The sequence below is a fragment of the Coffea arabica genome, chromosome 9c, assembly GCF_036785885.1.
Source record: "Coffea arabica cultivar ET-39 chromosome 9c, Coffea Arabica ET-39 HiFi, whole genome shotgun sequence".
Lineage (NCBI taxonomy): Eukaryota > Viridiplantae > Streptophyta > Magnoliopsida > Gentianales > Rubiaceae > Coffea > Coffea arabica.
This window is the reverse complement of record NC_092326.1, coordinates 41957122-41972188: the sequence shown is the minus strand read 5'-3', so window position 1 is coordinate 41972188 and position 15067 is coordinate 41957122. Positions and strand designations below refer to the sequence as shown.

At 37.3% G+C, this 15067-nt stretch overlaps 2 protein-coding genes and 1 long non-coding RNA gene across 10 annotated transcripts; 2 read left to right on the top strand and 1 right to left on the bottom strand.

Annotated features, from left to right (window-relative positions):
* Window positions 1-6696: 6696 nt before the first annotated feature.
* LOC113707953 (uncharacterized) lies at window positions 6697-9481 on the top strand. Its single transcript, XM_027230363.2, has 2 exons — window positions 6697-8154; window positions 8757-9481. The coding sequence occupies exons 1-2, from the start codon at window positions 6739-6741 to the stop codon at window positions 9132-9134; spliced, it is 1794 nt and encodes a 597-aa protein (XP_027086164.1). The 5' UTR covers window positions 6697-6738; the 3' UTR covers window positions 9135-9481.
* Window positions 9482-10477: 996 nt separating this feature from the next.
* On the top strand, window positions 10478-11345 carry LOC113709116 (uncharacterized). Its single transcript, XR_003452560.2, has 2 exons — window positions 10478-10634; window positions 10923-11345. It is a non-coding gene; the product is annotated as an uncharacterized lncRNA (long non-coding RNA).
* A 397-nt stretch (window positions 11346-11742) lies between these two features.
* Window positions 11743-14991, bottom strand: LOC113709115 (autophagy-related protein 8C). Of its 8 annotated transcripts, none has more exons than XM_027231867.2 (7): window positions 14785-14991; window positions 14554-14661; window positions 14314-14382; window positions 13406-13461; window positions 13261-13313; window positions 12142-12260; window positions 11743-12061 (listed from the first exon to the last, which is right to left on the bottom strand). In XM_027231867.2, exons 3-7 carry the CDS (start codon window positions 14348-14350, stop codon window positions 11958-11960), a joined length of 369 nt encoding a protein of 122 aa, XP_027087668.1. In that variant the 5' UTR covers window positions 14351-14382; window positions 14554-14661; window positions 14785-14991; the 3' UTR covers window positions 11743-11957. The 8 variants fall into 8 exon arrangements, with proteins under 8 accessions (XP_027087668.1, XP_071921089.1, XP_027087664.1 ...); XM_072064988.1 differs by having other exon boundaries at window positions 14789-14991; XM_027231863.2 differs by having other exon boundaries at window positions 14579-14661; window positions 14785-14990.
* Window positions 14992-15067: the final 76 nt, after the last annotated feature.

Here is a 15067-nt window from a genome sequence, read left to right as displayed (position 1 = left end):
CAGTCCAAGATAGATTAAAAACATCCGTCCCCAAATGTTGATCCTAATCTAGGTCTAGGACTTATGATTTATGTTCTTGATTCTATTCGTTTTGGAGTATCGAGAATCGTATCAAGTAGTTAATGGATGAGGACACTTCAATTTTTATTTTGTAAATATGTTGAAATAGTTGCTGTCAACCAAATATAGCATATTCAGAAGTTGATCATGAGTTAGCATGCCTTTGAATCTAAGTAAGTCTTTTTTTTTTTTTTTTTTCACTTATATGGTTATTTCGGGATTAAAGTTCTGACACCATTAATATTGAAGTGGATGTTGTTATCTACCCAATTGATGCCGTAACAAAAGTAATGGTACATAGGAACTGTGTATGATGTCGTAACAAATATGCATGACAAAGGACTTTACATGGCAAAAGTTTTTGAGGGTGTAGCTTATTGCTGGCAATTGAGAAGGAGAATGGTCTTCAAGGTCCCAAACAAACTTGAGTAGGAAAACATTGTTGTGATCTCCATATCCAACGAGAAAACATCCTATACTATATCTGGTGTTTCATTTTTCTGATCTGTTTAGTAGGTCCGCCATAATGCATATGCCATCAGGTATAGATCATCAATCTTGATTTCTTTTAATCATGTCGTGTAGCCTTAGGCACTGTGTCCAGTCAAGCTGTATATCTTGAGCTTAATTCAATTGCACAAATTCTAGTCATAGGTAGCTAAGCTGGAAAACTTTTAGCCCAAGTTCTCTGAGCATACATGCTATTAATTTGCAAGGTTTAAGCCCAATTACTTGCAGACATTAGCCTGGATAATGAAACAGAAAGAGTAATTCTATGACTACAAATTTTATGAAACCAACATAGAAGATGAAATCATAGATGATTTAAGTTGAGACTTGTACTGTATAATAACAAGCTTAATCAAATTAAGATGATACCAAAAGCTATAAAAGAAATTTTTTTTTTTTTGGATCGAGTAATGCTTGCTCAAGGTTCTTATCCATAATATATACTTTTCCAATCAAGACCTGTTTCTGTGCCTGCAAATTATTGAACTGTCCTTGTGGCTATAGGCAGCCAGATCTTTCTAATTATCTCATTCGTTTTTTCGTCTCCATCACAAGACTGGTGATCAGTTTCCCACCCTGTACTCTGGATATCATGGAATGATGATTATTTCTGACATTCATCTCTAATAAGCTGAATGAAGTTATTTCATCTTTGCTTTCTGATTTAGGCTAATGATGGCATCAATTGGAGAGCTTGATGCTGGAACTGAATTTCCCGCAATTTTGCTTACTTTTGACTCCTAGAATCGTCTTAGTTCTCTTTTTCAATCTTGAGAATACCTCCATACATTAGAAATTCTTTGAGAATCCTCTGACCATCAGGCCAATATCCTTGCTTTCTGTGGATGATAAGTTCTAGATTTGGTTCCTGTGACAGATTGGATGAGTTTCTGAGGAAACTATTTGTAAAGGGAAAATGCCCCCTGAAGGTCTAGCTAGCTCTTGATCATCCACCGAGTCATCAGACAGAGTTGTTATGACTATGCTTCTTTTCGTTGTTATGGTTCAAAATTTCTTGTTTTGAACAGCTTGTTACTTGCTAAGAAGGTTATCAGGCCATCAGGGTACTGGAAAATGAGAGAACATTACAGAAATGAGTATGCGAAACACAAGTCAATTTTGCTTCGTTGCAAGTAGCCTAACAACTGCTTACAGATAGAAGAGATGTAAAAGCTTGCAATTAACATTGATGATTCTTCATTTCTTGAAGAATCTCTATCGAGGTTAATTCCATGGACTTAATCAGTTAATTGCTGTACAAGGACAGGACAGTTAATATCGGCCTGGAGTGGGCTTGCAATCAAATCCAAAGCCATGATGATGCCCATCAACCATCCGTACTAAAGATTCAGCTATTGTTTTTACAGTCTTAATTAGTTTCTTGAAACTTTGCAGGCCAGGCATGACGGAAAGCAGCCCTGGTTTATAGTACACGAAAGATTATTTCATTCCTTCTTTTTGGTGCTATTACAGTCTATCATTTACCAAAATTTTTATTTACTCGTGTCTGTCATCAATACATTTTTCAATCAACTTTTTATTTCACAAACATCACATTAAAAAAGTACTAAAATCAGTCATATATTACTCAGAATCATCTTAATCAAATTGTTACACATGTAGGGCCTTATCTCATCTTCATTGTTACTTAACCAATATCTAGGAGGGTTTGATTGGGTTGGGTTGGATGGCATGAAAAATAGCATCACATTAGATGTATGGACCTCATATATAAAAAGAAATTAAGATTAAGAAAAAAAAAATATCATTGGATGACATCAAAAAGTTAGCTAGCCTAAAAGCCAAAATTGCAGAAAAGTATCATGTGGTTCATTAGTTGGGGCAAGAATTCTCTCGTAAGTGTCAGTCGTAAGCACATTTTTCAATCAATCTTATTTTCTTCTGAACCACCTTTTAATCTTTTTTTTTTTTTTCTGAAACGATAGGAATATATTGATCAAAACATAACTATACACTTCTGAACCACCTTTTAATCTCACGTACATTTTATTATCATAAAAAATGCTACGATAATTATTTAAAATAATCTTCAATCTGAACACACCCATATTAGCACTAAAACCTTCAGTATCATTTTTCTACGAGTTTATAAAAATCTCTCATCAGTTCCTAAAATCCAATCTAACTAGGAGGGACGTTATTGTTGTTTAGACGAGCATAGAATTCTTAGTCTAACCCTCAAACTCTCCCGTCTTCTCTTGCCCTACAAGATTTAGAATCTACCCTCGAATTTAAAGCAAATCCCCTGAGCCTTTCTCCTCCGGTCAATGCATACACAGTGTAGTATTCCCTGAACCAAAAAAGAATTGTCTGCTGGAAATGCTCTAATTCTGTTGTCAACATATCCAGAAGGCAATTAGCTCTCAAACCCAGGAATTCCTTTGCACAGAAACCAAGCTGCCTGCTTCCAATCACTCCGTACCTTTCTTAACACACACACATCCTTAAAATACAACTACAATACAATGGGAGTCAGGTGTCTCGACATTGATGTCTTGTAATGTGTGAAATCCGTTTGGATTTGGTCTGCATTGACCCAGACACGTCCCTTGTCTTTAGCTGCCCAATGGTTACCTACCATACACTCTCGCCAAGCAGCCTGCTGTGCTGACCAATGCAGATTGCAGATTCCCCTCTCTTCTCATCTGTTCCCACGACCAAAGCCATCCCCACTTGACCCACCATTCTTTCCAAAATCAGTTTCTTTTCCCCTCTTCATTCCAACATAATCCTCTCTTGTGGCATCCAAATCTCTCTTTACAGCCACACTGGTCTACCCCCGAATCAACACTCGATTGCTCTGGTCAAATGCAGGCAGAAAAGGATGAAATACGTACATTTTTGAGGAACTTGTGTCCTACATTTGCCGCCGGATTTCTATACTTTTTCCTAGTGTATAATTTTTGTTAAGCAGGTAGCAAGAACTTGGTACAATCTCTAGTCTAAAGTTTCATGTCCCCCTCCTTTTGATATTGCTTCAACTGGGACGTGTCTCTCCAAGTTGCAACATGGAACTATAATCAACATGCTACCCTACTTGCTTCTCTCTTGACACACTTGAAATCATTTCTGAAGGAGTTACATTGTATATATAGGAGCATCGGGCGTTCCAGCAGTTGTCCTTAACCACAAGGATGAATTTATTTTTGGAAACTCTCAAAAATTTCCAGTGATTCAAAGACCAGAGAATGCTGAAAAACCTTTGCTGCAATGGCATTCGTATTGGGGTTTTAGAGTAAATCAATCATATTTGAAAGGGATGCGCCGAGAATTATTTAGGCTATGGTTGAACCTAATGAAGATAGTTCTGATATTGGAAACTTGATTGCGCATTCAATAATACTACTGTCAATTAAGGTGTACTGCAATCCCAAGTCTTAAATTTTAGGTGTATAAAATATATATGAACATTAATTATAAGCCATTTTTTGTTCTTTAATCCCTAAATCAACGAGGAATAGTGGTTGAACAACTACATTTTTTGAAGGATATTCTTATTTTAGAAAAATTATGGTCAATAAACCAATAAACTCAAAAAAAAAAAATCAATAAACCAATAAAGTAAAAAAGTAGTTAGGATTCAATTTCGAAAGTCTGAGCATAAAAGGCTGAAGAACTGAATTGGCTTTCATGTCATAAAAATCAAGCATGTATATTTGAAAGAATATTGGCCTCGTTTGGCAAATGAATTTTTTGGGTGTTTGTCTAAAATTTATTGTAAAAGTTGTAGGAAAAATTTTTTGAAGTGTGTAAAAGTTTTTGGATATTTTGAAATGTATAGTTTAAAAATTTTTGAGGAGTTTTTGGAGATTACTGTAGATAGAGTTGTTATAAAAACTTGTAGAAAACAAACTTGGGCAAAAACTTGTTTGCCAAACAGGTATTTAAAATATTTAGTATAACACTTTTTTCTGACATGACATATATAAAATTAAAAATACAAAAAAAATTTGTTAAAAATGTTTGGTTTAAAATCATGTTTTTAACCGTTTGGGTGCAGGGCTAGTTCAGTTGAAGTTTGATATGATTCGATCTGATTGTTGTACTTTTTATCTTATTTGATATATAATTACATTATATTATTGTATTTGAGTCAAAGTGATATATATATATATATATATGAATAAATTATTTAACATATATTTCATATAATATTATGATGTATTTGTATATAAAAAATTTAAAAAGATAGAGCGATTGGATTGGACGAAACCCTACAAAACATGTAGCCTTGTTTGGAAAGGGATTTTCTATCAAAAAAATCTCTATATTTTCTGTAAACATATATTTTTATCATCTTTTTATCTCATATATATATATATATCAAATTGCTATAATATAATTTTATACAAAAAAAAAAAAGAAAATTGCAATCCAAAACTCAGCCCTTTTCCCTCTGAGAAACTCGATTGCTCAATAATTTTAGCGCTGCTCCACATGTAAGAAAGAACAGACTTGGAGCTGTCCAAGAAGCACGTGATTGTTGGCTTACCTTACATCACATCACCGGACACAATCTTCCAATAATTTCGGTGCAATTCAGGGAAACAAAAAGAGAGCCTATACTATACTATACAGTAGTATACTACAATGCAACACAAAAACAATACATTTCCTCTGAAAATAAATAACAAAAACCTGCAAAGTAAAAAATTTTTAAAATAGGTGGGAACTGGGAAGACTGAAGGGAGCGTTAATGTGGGAAAGTTTAAAAGCAACAAAAACGACAAAATAGAATTGCAGAGGAAGCTGAAAAAGTACTACTGTCCATGCCTGAGTACCCAATCTGACATTTCCTCCACCCACTAAAGTCCACCTCATTGGCCTGCTCTACTGTACGCCTCTGCTCCCCTTAGTCCTACATTAATATTCTCCTTACGAGGTCGAGTGTGCCCTCCCTCTTTTTGTCCCTTTGCAGTTAACAAAGCTCTCGGACTATGCGAGAACCTCTCGCGGTGCACCCATCACTAATCTGCTACTACAGTATTTATTATGTTAGACAAGAAAAGTTAATTGCAAAAAAATTATTTCTTTGCACCATGAATACATTAATATTTTGGTGTCAACCATTTTATCTTCTTGATCATTTTTTTTTGTCTCACATTGTCATATCATAAAAAATAGCATATTCCAAATAATCTCCTATCCAAACACACGTGCTATTTCTTTTTCTTTTTTTTTTAAAAAAAAATTTATACATGGCCAATTGATTAGAAGTTGGACACTCGGTAATTGAGTTCATGAAAAAATGTCTATATCACAAAACTTATGTTTATTAAGAAGTTTATAATTCTCCAAAAAATGTTGCACTATAACTATCTTTGTTTACTCTCAAAATTTAAAGCAAACTTCTTTTTTTTTTTTTTCAAAAAAGTAATTATTGTCATTTTACTATTAAAACTTGATTGTCATTACAAAAAAAAAAATTCAGAATAACTTTTTTTGGATTCGTTATTATTAAGAAAAATTTTTTGATTACGTTATAAAATACACTTTTTCAATAACTTTTTTTTTTAAATTTTTCAACACTTTTTTATTTTGCACCTATCACATTGTAAAAATTTTTCCAAATACTCTCTTCTATGCAAACACACTCATACTTTGCATCATAACAAAGCTTTTTTCTTACATTCTTTTACTTTGTTGTCTTATGTTAGTAAAACCCTCTCATAGTCTATATAAAACAAAATTAGTTTAATTAAAATTAAGCTTTGACGTGAAAATACACCAATTCAAAAGTGGTAAAACAAGAAGACAAGCTATTTAATATTTATACTAATGACTACTTGTTAGAGTGGTCTTTATCAAGTTTGGAATCGAATCTTATACCCGAAAATTGAAGGTGAAGACACACACACACATATACACGTGTGTGTATATATATATATATATAATATACATGTATATGAGAAATTATCGTAAATATTTATTTTTTTTTTGAAACTATCGTAAATATTTGTTTTGTTTATGGGCATTCAAGAAGTTAATAATCGGACTTCTAAACCCGGTGTCCCCGAGGAGAACAGGAAAAGACTTATTTATCCCTATCCCTAGCCTTTCCATCTTCAAAAACATTCTATACCCAATACACACTCCACCATTTCTTGCATTCATATCCCCCCGAAGAAAAACTGTTGATGTCCCAAAATGTCGAAATCCTCAGGCAATTCTACGGCGTCGTCTTCGACTTCTTCTTCGTCAACGACGACGTTGAAGCCCGAAGACTACATTCACAGTCCAGTCCACTATGCCGTAGCAACTGGCGACCATTCCAGTCTCTCGAAAATCGTTTCTTCTTTACCGCGACTCACCGACCCAACTCGTGTTCTTACCGAGTCCGACTCGCTCTCTCAAGAGAAACTTGCTGACCAAATCTCCGCCGTCCTTGACCGCCGCGACAACCGCCACCGAGAAACTCCCCTCCATCTCGCCGTCCGCCTCAATGACGTCTTCGCCGTCCGCACCCTCGCTGTGGCTGGAGCTGACATTTCACTCCAGAATGCCGCCGGATGGAATCCGCTTCACGAAGCTCTCCTCCGCCGTTGCTCGGAGATCGTGATAACTCTCCTTCAGCACCATCACATGTCCTCCTGGTCCAAGTGGCGCCGCCGCCTTCCCCGCCTAGTAGCCGCTCTCCGCCGAATGCGTGACTTCTACATGGAAATCTCCTTCCACTTCGAGAGCTCTATCGTTCCGTTCATTGGAAAAGTCGCCCCTTCCGACACCTATAAGATCTGGAAACGCGACGGGAATCTCCGAGCAGATACTTCGCTCGCCGGCTACGACGGATTGAAAATCCAGCGCGCTAATCAAAGCTTTCTCTTCATCGGAGACGGCGATCAAAGCCTCGACATTCCTTCTGGTTCACTGCTCGTCTTGAACCACGACGAGAAGAAAATTTTCGACGCCTTCGAAAATGGTGGGACTCCGTTGAGCGATGCCGACATTGCCAGCTTCTGCAATCAAACGAGCGTGTATAGGCCTGGAATGGATGTGACCAAGGCAGAGCTCGTTAGCCGTACTAATTGGAGACGGCAAGAGAAGACAGAGAATGTAGGAGAATGGAAAGCTAGGGTTTACGAAGTGCACAACGTGATTTTCAGTTTTCGGTCACGAAAAATCACCGCAGTCGATGGAAGCGAGCAAATTCTACCGATAGACTTAGAGCTCGACGAGGATTCGGAAGAAGGATTTCTGGTAGCAGAGAATCCGCGGTTTAGTGTTTCCGGCGATGATTGGCAAGCGAGAAGGCACAGTAGCTTCGTGAGGGATGAGCGGGAGCGAGTGATGGTGTCAAGGAAGAGTGTGGATATCATTCCAGAGACTAGGAGGAGGTTGCCGCCGTCCGCGGCCGCTTCAATATCGTTAGCGCCGCCTCCACAGACGAAGGAGAAGGAGTACGTGAAGAATTTACGGCCGTTAATTTGGTTAACGGAACAGTTCCCGTTGAAGACGGAGGAGCTGCTGCCGTTACTCGACATCCTAGCTAACAAAGTGAAAGCCGTTAGGCGGATGAGGGAGCTCCTAACGACGACGTTTCCTCCTGGCACGTTCCCCGTGAAGGTAAACGCTGCTAAAGGGCAAATCTGTCAGCCACATCTTTAACGGACCCACATGATCTGTTGTCTTGGAGGCTTTAATTGTGCCTATTAATTAATTTTCGTTGAATCTTACCAAAAATTTTTTTTTAATTTTCCTTGAAAGCGCTAATCATCGGTTTTTGAATTTTGATGGAGCTGCTGAATTTGCTTTATTTCTTCTTTTGATGCACAAGTAAAAGACCTTTAACATACTTGAACCCCGGAGACAACTGAAGCTTTTGTCGGACCCACTTGCATGATGACGTGTGCTCATTCTATGGGGTATCATCTATCTTGTGGGTCCTAGTTCCCCGACAGTCTGAAGGATTTTATGTGGGGCCGACTTTCCCAATCTGGTTTGTGTTCAATTTTGGTTTTACAAAATCGGTTCAATACAGACCTATGCGATTCCTTTAACTGAAAATTGATTGGTTTGGTCCAATGGTTTCTGTTCAATTTTGGTCTTACAAAATCGGTTCAATAAATATAGGCCTGTGTGATTCGTTTAGCTGACTGTTTCGATTGATGATTGTACTGTACTGATCCAATGGTGGTTGGTTGGTGTGTCATTGGTGGGGACTGCAGGTTGCAATTCCGGTGGTTCCAACAGTGAGGGTGGTAATAACATTTACCAAGTTCGTTGAGCTGCAACCAATTGAACAGTTCTACACCCCATTCTCGAGTCCTAGACATTTTGTTAATGGTGGAAGAAGCTCTGAGGACGATGGTACAGAGAGTAATTACTACTCATCATCATCCACATCATCATCGTCATCCTTTTCATGGCTATCGAGGAGCAGCGGTCGGTCAAGTTCTACGGGGAATAAGCAGCAGAATGGCAGTTTGTGTAATGGTGGGCAGCAATCAGACCCATTTGCTATACCAAATGGATATAGTTGGAGTAGGGTTGAGGAGAAAAGTAGGAAAATGAAAAAGTCCAAGTCTACTAGAAGAGCTAAATGAGGGAGGGTAGAATATGCATCTGAAGATACTCATGGAAACACCTGAATATGGTTTTATGGTTCTTGATTTGAGGGAGAAAAAAGAAGAAGAAGACCATATAGACTTATTGTTGTAGATGGATTATTAAATCACAAGGGCAGTCAAGTTGTTGGACGAGGAACAAGATACTACTAGCAGTTCCATGCACTAATGTGACCAACAACTTTGCTGAATGATAAAAAGGAAAGGAATGGCATGCTTTTCAATGCAGCAACCTCATATCACAGAGCGCTACTTTACTTGACCTTGAATTCTTGTTCCTAATGATCATTCCACTTTTGATTACAATGATAGAGTATGTTGTTGTATGTCTTGCATGCTTTTCTGACCATTGGAATTTGGGACTTGGAGGAGGTGCCACTCACTGCTGTGATAATTCAAGCCCCAGGTATGAATGAATGAACTCCAAACTTATGTTCAATATCAAAGTACTCCTACTGTTACCCTACTATTGGAAAGGGAACAACCCAACTCCGCCATCGTGAATAGGAGAGAATTAAACCAACCAAAAAGGACACCGATTGGATTTGGAAAAATCACGTAGAATGACGGTTGATGGCAAGTTGAGCCCAATATCACGTATCATCATTGTTTGACCAAAAAAGGAAAAAAAAAAACGTATCGTCAATGCTGAGAGTAGATCTACGACTTGCCAAATTGTATAAGTCAACTGGTCATTGTAAGCTGATGATGGCCGTGGGTGAACTGAAGATAGCCAGCCTATAATCTCTGTGAAATTCACATAGGCTTCCAGGTCATGTTTACGAGAACAAGTTGAATGTTTACTTAACAAAATTAGTAATCGAGGTGTTTTTTTTTTCTTTTTTCAAAGCACCATACCACAAAACAAAAAATTTTTTTTTTTTTTTTTTGGGTCAAGCACTAAGTAGGCAAATAGTGATATATTCATATTAAATTTTGAGACGTAAACATTAGTCACATGGTATCATATAATATAGTATTTTGGTACTCACTAAATGGACCATTTGTACTAACCCAATTTATCCTATGTTGGGGAATATCAAATGAAAGCAGCAAATCAGAAGAAGCAAGAGGCATCCCCCACTGTTTTCAAATACAAAACAGGGCCATTAATTATGCCCAAATGGTGGATACGGTTGGTACTATTGCTACTAATAAAGTAATATAAAGATTAAAAAAAAAGGGAAGGGGTGGGGGGGGGGGGGGACAATGCCGTACAAACTTTGCTTCAAGAGATGGTAATTCGTGAGTTGGCACGTCTTTTTTTTTTTTTTTATAATAAAAAATAATAATAAATATCGGACAAATTACGAGCCAGCCTATCCACATGCAAAGATACAACCTCCCCACTAAGCAACCTACGATTTAAGGCCTAAATCTCTTCATCTTCCCGTAAAGCTTTTCATCATCAACTCTTCTCGCTTTCTTCTTCATAGGATAGGAGGAATCAGCAGCCCTCCAGATTAAAGTCCAAGCAAGGTAATTAATTCCCTTTAGAGTTTCTTTCTGTATATCTTTCCAATTCTTCTCGAGATCTTTGGATCATTTTAGGGCCTTCCTCTTCAACTTTCATTACTATTATTATGTATGTATCTTGCAATTCATTATTGGCTTCAGTACATATATATATATATATATATATATATATATATATATATTCCATTCAGGAAAGCAGAGGTTTAGGTTTATCATGTACTATCTCTTCTTTCCTCAATAACAAGCCTGGTGTCCGGATGCTACAGACTTGATGACCTGATTTTTGCGCAGACTTCATTTGAATTCTGTGTTTTTATTAGATCCAAAAAAGAAAAAAATGGCTACTGACGGACCGAGCTGGGCAGATCAATGGGGTGCTGGAGGAATTGGTGCCATGGACGAAGGTGACGCCTCCGCTGCAACCAAAGACGCTGGAAATAACAAGAAACCGGCCTCAGGATTCAGTAGAGCCAAATCCATAGCCGCTGCTGGCGCGCAAAAGCTCAAGAGCGGCACTTCAATAAGTTTTAAGTGGGTCAAGAACAAATGCCAAAAGAAAAACTCTTCCACTTGATCCAAAGCAAAGTGACTCCTTCTTCTGCATGCAATCCTGCTTTAATTCTCGACCTGGAAGCCAATCAAAATCTCTTGTAATCTTGTAGGCAACTTTATCATCGTCATGTTAAATGTAATCAGCAGCCCCCTTTCACTTTATTCTTGCGATATTCCTTTACTTCCGAGGCAGAATTTGATAAATGTTTTTGTGTGAAAGACTCGGGCAGATGCCTAACACAGTTGCAGGAAACGAGAAAGTAAATTAACACCAACTTCACCTACCGCGCCCAAAACCAACTGGGGTGGTTGGAGCTTCAATGAAACATGAAGGTAAGCTACCCTTTGACGCACTGGTGATTTGCACTGCTAAACCATTATAGTTTTGTCCTCCCAACAGACTGAAAAGGGCTGCTGCTTATCCAAAAGGCAGTTACTGCGTCAACCTTTTTTTTGTTCATATGCATAAAACACCAACTCTCTGGCGGGTCCGTATACGTTTTATGCTTTCTTTGCAATGCAGAACAGACAACGCAGGAGACATCAAGACAAATTGATATTAAATTCAATGCTATCCCTTATATATGTATATATATTAGGTAAATTCATTAAGACAAAGTGTAATCAAACATTTCGAAAGGAAAGAAATGATGCAACTGATCCAATTTAGGCAGAATCAGACCGTAGATAACAAAGTAAAGCATGCAAGACATTTGCCATATGTAGGGGATAGCGGGAATTTACACTTCGGACTCTATTTACACAACTTGGATGTCACTGCACTTCAGGGAATCCGAATGTGTTCTCGCCGCTGTAAGTCATGTAAAGAAAACCATCTTCATCCTTGTTTTCCTCATAAATTGCAGACATCAGAGCAGCTGTAAGAAACAGACGTTACTCACTGAACAGCTTAAGACAAGCGCTAGTAGTATCAAACATGAAAAAGAGGAGAGCATACCAGTGGGAGGGAGTGTGTTCTTGACAAAAACAAATATAGCCTTCTCAGCACTGAGCTTGATCCTTTTCCGGACAACGTAAACAAACTGGCCAACAGTCAAGTCAGCAGGGACAAGGTATCTGCATGCAAAAGGTAGGATGGACATGAGTGGATAATCGATGCATAAGACTGAAATTATGTAATATTCACTACAACAACGAGGACTGATCTTTGGAAGTGATAAATCCAAGTGATTTCCAAAAACAACCTTAAGACTATTCACTCATGTCAATACAGGATTATTTACTACGTCCAACTGTTCACTCAGGAAATACAAAGTATAGATTTCAAACTCCACAAGCGTGCAATGATTTCTCAACTTCCCATAATTTTTTTCCCTAATTACAGCTGTAGGAATCAAATGGGCCAAATTCAGCAGGCAGCATGGAAAATGCAACTGGGCGGGGCTTAAAAAACATCTTCTACTTTATCCATTACACTAAGGACTAGAGAATATAAAGCAGAAAGAACAATCAAACATTCAGTTTGGCCATATTAAACAATTATTAAGCTGCCAAACTTACAAAAACTGCCCAACACGTATTTTCAGGCAATCAGCAAATCCAGAAAAAATGCCAAGAGCATTGATGTTTTCTAGGAGGGACTACATGTTTTTCAACAACTTATCAGGAAGAACTACAGACCTCGCCGTTCTCAAATGATATGATCATGATCTCCTTTTAAAGTTTGAGATGAATACAAACAAGCGTCCCAATGGTGAACATATTACTGTTAACCACAGCTTAAGCTACATTCAAAGCAACGAAAGTACACTGCTCATCATGGACCATATAAAGTGAAAACAACCAGCATCAAAATTGTGTCTTAAATTCGGTTATTGAAAAAGAAAAGAACAAATTCTTATTGTTGAAGAAGCATCAGCAAAGATCTTGCATAGGTGGTTCGAGAAATTTTCTAACCGAAGACTTAAATGGCCTAGTCATCAATGCTGAATGAAGATTGCCCATTTTTGTGATAGATTACATTTAATGACCTAGTCATCAATTCTGAATGAAGACACTTCAATGCTTAAACTGGGAAAACAGGCACATGCAATGAAGGGAACAAAGGATAACATACTTCTTCTTGTCAATGTCAGGAATATCACTTCTTTCAGCCTTCTCAACAATCACCTGTATTCAGAAAGGCTCGAAACTATACATTACTTATTGCTATAAAGCCACAAATCACCAATATCCTGTATTGACCAGACAAAAGATCTTACCGGAATCCTATCAGGGTACTTCTCTCTGATGCGAGAAGACTCTGCCTGCCTCCTTTCTGACATACAGAAGAAAAAGATTTAGTTAACAACAAAGTCAGAGTTCAATCCTCCAATTTAAAGACAAGGAACACATAGAATCAGATAACCCAAGAAATTTGAACTTCAATAGAGTTGCAATAATTTCCTTGAAAATAATATGAGAACAAGTTTACAAAACAACAATGAACGATGATTACATAGCAGATGCATATCTCTTGCTTGTGAGGCATGCAATAGCCAAGAAATTAAAAGAAAAAACAGAAGGTTAAAAGTAAGTTGAGGAAAAGAAAAAAACAGAAGGTTAAAAGAAAAAAAATTTCCTTTTCCATGCTTTCTGAACTATATATATTAACTATACTACCAGCTAAAAACCTTCATGGATTAACTTTATTCATATTTCAGCTGCTATACCACAACAGCCCTGCGACATACATTTTTTCCAAAATGGACAAGTAAAAAGAAGGAAGAGGAATGAAGAGTTCCCAATCCCCATTCTCCAATTAAGGAAAACAATAAACTTCAGGTAGTTAACTTAAAAAAGATAGAAACAAAATTTATAGCTCTGAATTATGTTCATAACCGAGAAACTTCAGTTATATGGAAACAAAACCCTATGTCAAATACCACTCTTGCCACTAACTAGGCCAGTGATATACACCTAGAATAATCTTCACAATATCCACGAAAGCGACTGAATGTCAAATTAGTAGGATCGATGAATCACAGCCAAACTAAAAAAAAAAAAAAAAATCATCAACGTAGCACAAACCCATTATCACTAAAATCAACTACAAACAAATTCGTCGGCTTCCAAAGAAATTAATAATTAAAAATAAAAGTACTCTTCGAACAAAGACAAGAATATTTACCCAAGGGGTGTTCAAGCTTGAAGGAGCTCTTGGCCATGGTAGCAAGACTCAAACTTTGATGATTTCTTACTGCAAATCTCAAACACTTAAACAACATCACAAAAAAATCCACAAAACTTTTCGAATACCCACATAAAAATAAGCCCAGTATAGCTTTAAATACATCAGACAAATAAACTAATAAAAATCCAATCTCTATGATTTTTATTCTCACGAAAACGGAGAAAACAGGCTACTTACGCAAAAGGGTTTCTTTCTCACTTACCGAAGAAGAGAGACAAAAGGGCTTTTGATTGATGAAACTATTAAGTAATTGGGAGGGCTGCTGTCAAAATTCAGAAAGATAATCTAATAAAATAGGAAAATCAGAAATTTCAGCTAAATACAGGAAGGGAGAATTAGTTCAAAATAAATAAATAAATAAATAAAAGAAAAAAGGGATAAATTGGGATTTGGGATTACTGAACGTACTCACACGAAACCGACTAGAAGTTTCGTTTTAGAAGGAAACTGACAGACTCCGGAAGATTTTCCTGTGTATGACTTGGATTGGAATTTGGAAGAAGATGATACGATGTCGTTTATGGAGAGTTAGCCGGTCAGACGACGTCGGTGCTTTGTCCCCAGATTGAGTACCATTTTGCTTTTGCGTGCTGTGAAATTGTCAATTCAATGGTCTCGGATTCAAGAAACTATATATGTATGGTGGGCCAAGGCGATAGGTGATAACTTGGGTGGGAAAAATTTTGGACTT

Bases quoted from the DNA above. Each gene is read 5' to 3' on its own strand.
- LOC113707953 (XM_027230363.2), top strand. From the start codon at position 6,739: ATGTCGAAATCCTCAGGCAATTCTACGGCGTCGTCTTCGACTTCTTCT. The intron at 8,155-8,756 runs GTAAACGCTGCT...TGGGGACTGCAG, and splicing joins CTGGCACGTTCCCCGTGAAG to GTTGCAATTCCGGTGGTTCC.
- LOC113709115 (XM_027231867.2), bottom strand. From the start codon at position 14,350: ATGGCCAAGAGCTCCTTCAAGCTTGAACACCCCTTGG. The intron at 13,462-14,313 runs GTAAATATTCTT...TCTGTATGTCAG, and splicing joins CAAGCTTGAACACCCCTTGG to AAAGGAGGCAGGCAGAGTCT. The intron at 13,314-13,405 runs GTAAGATCTTTT...TTCTGAATACAG, and splicing joins AGTACCCTGATAGGATTCCG to GTGATTGTTGAGAAGGCTGA.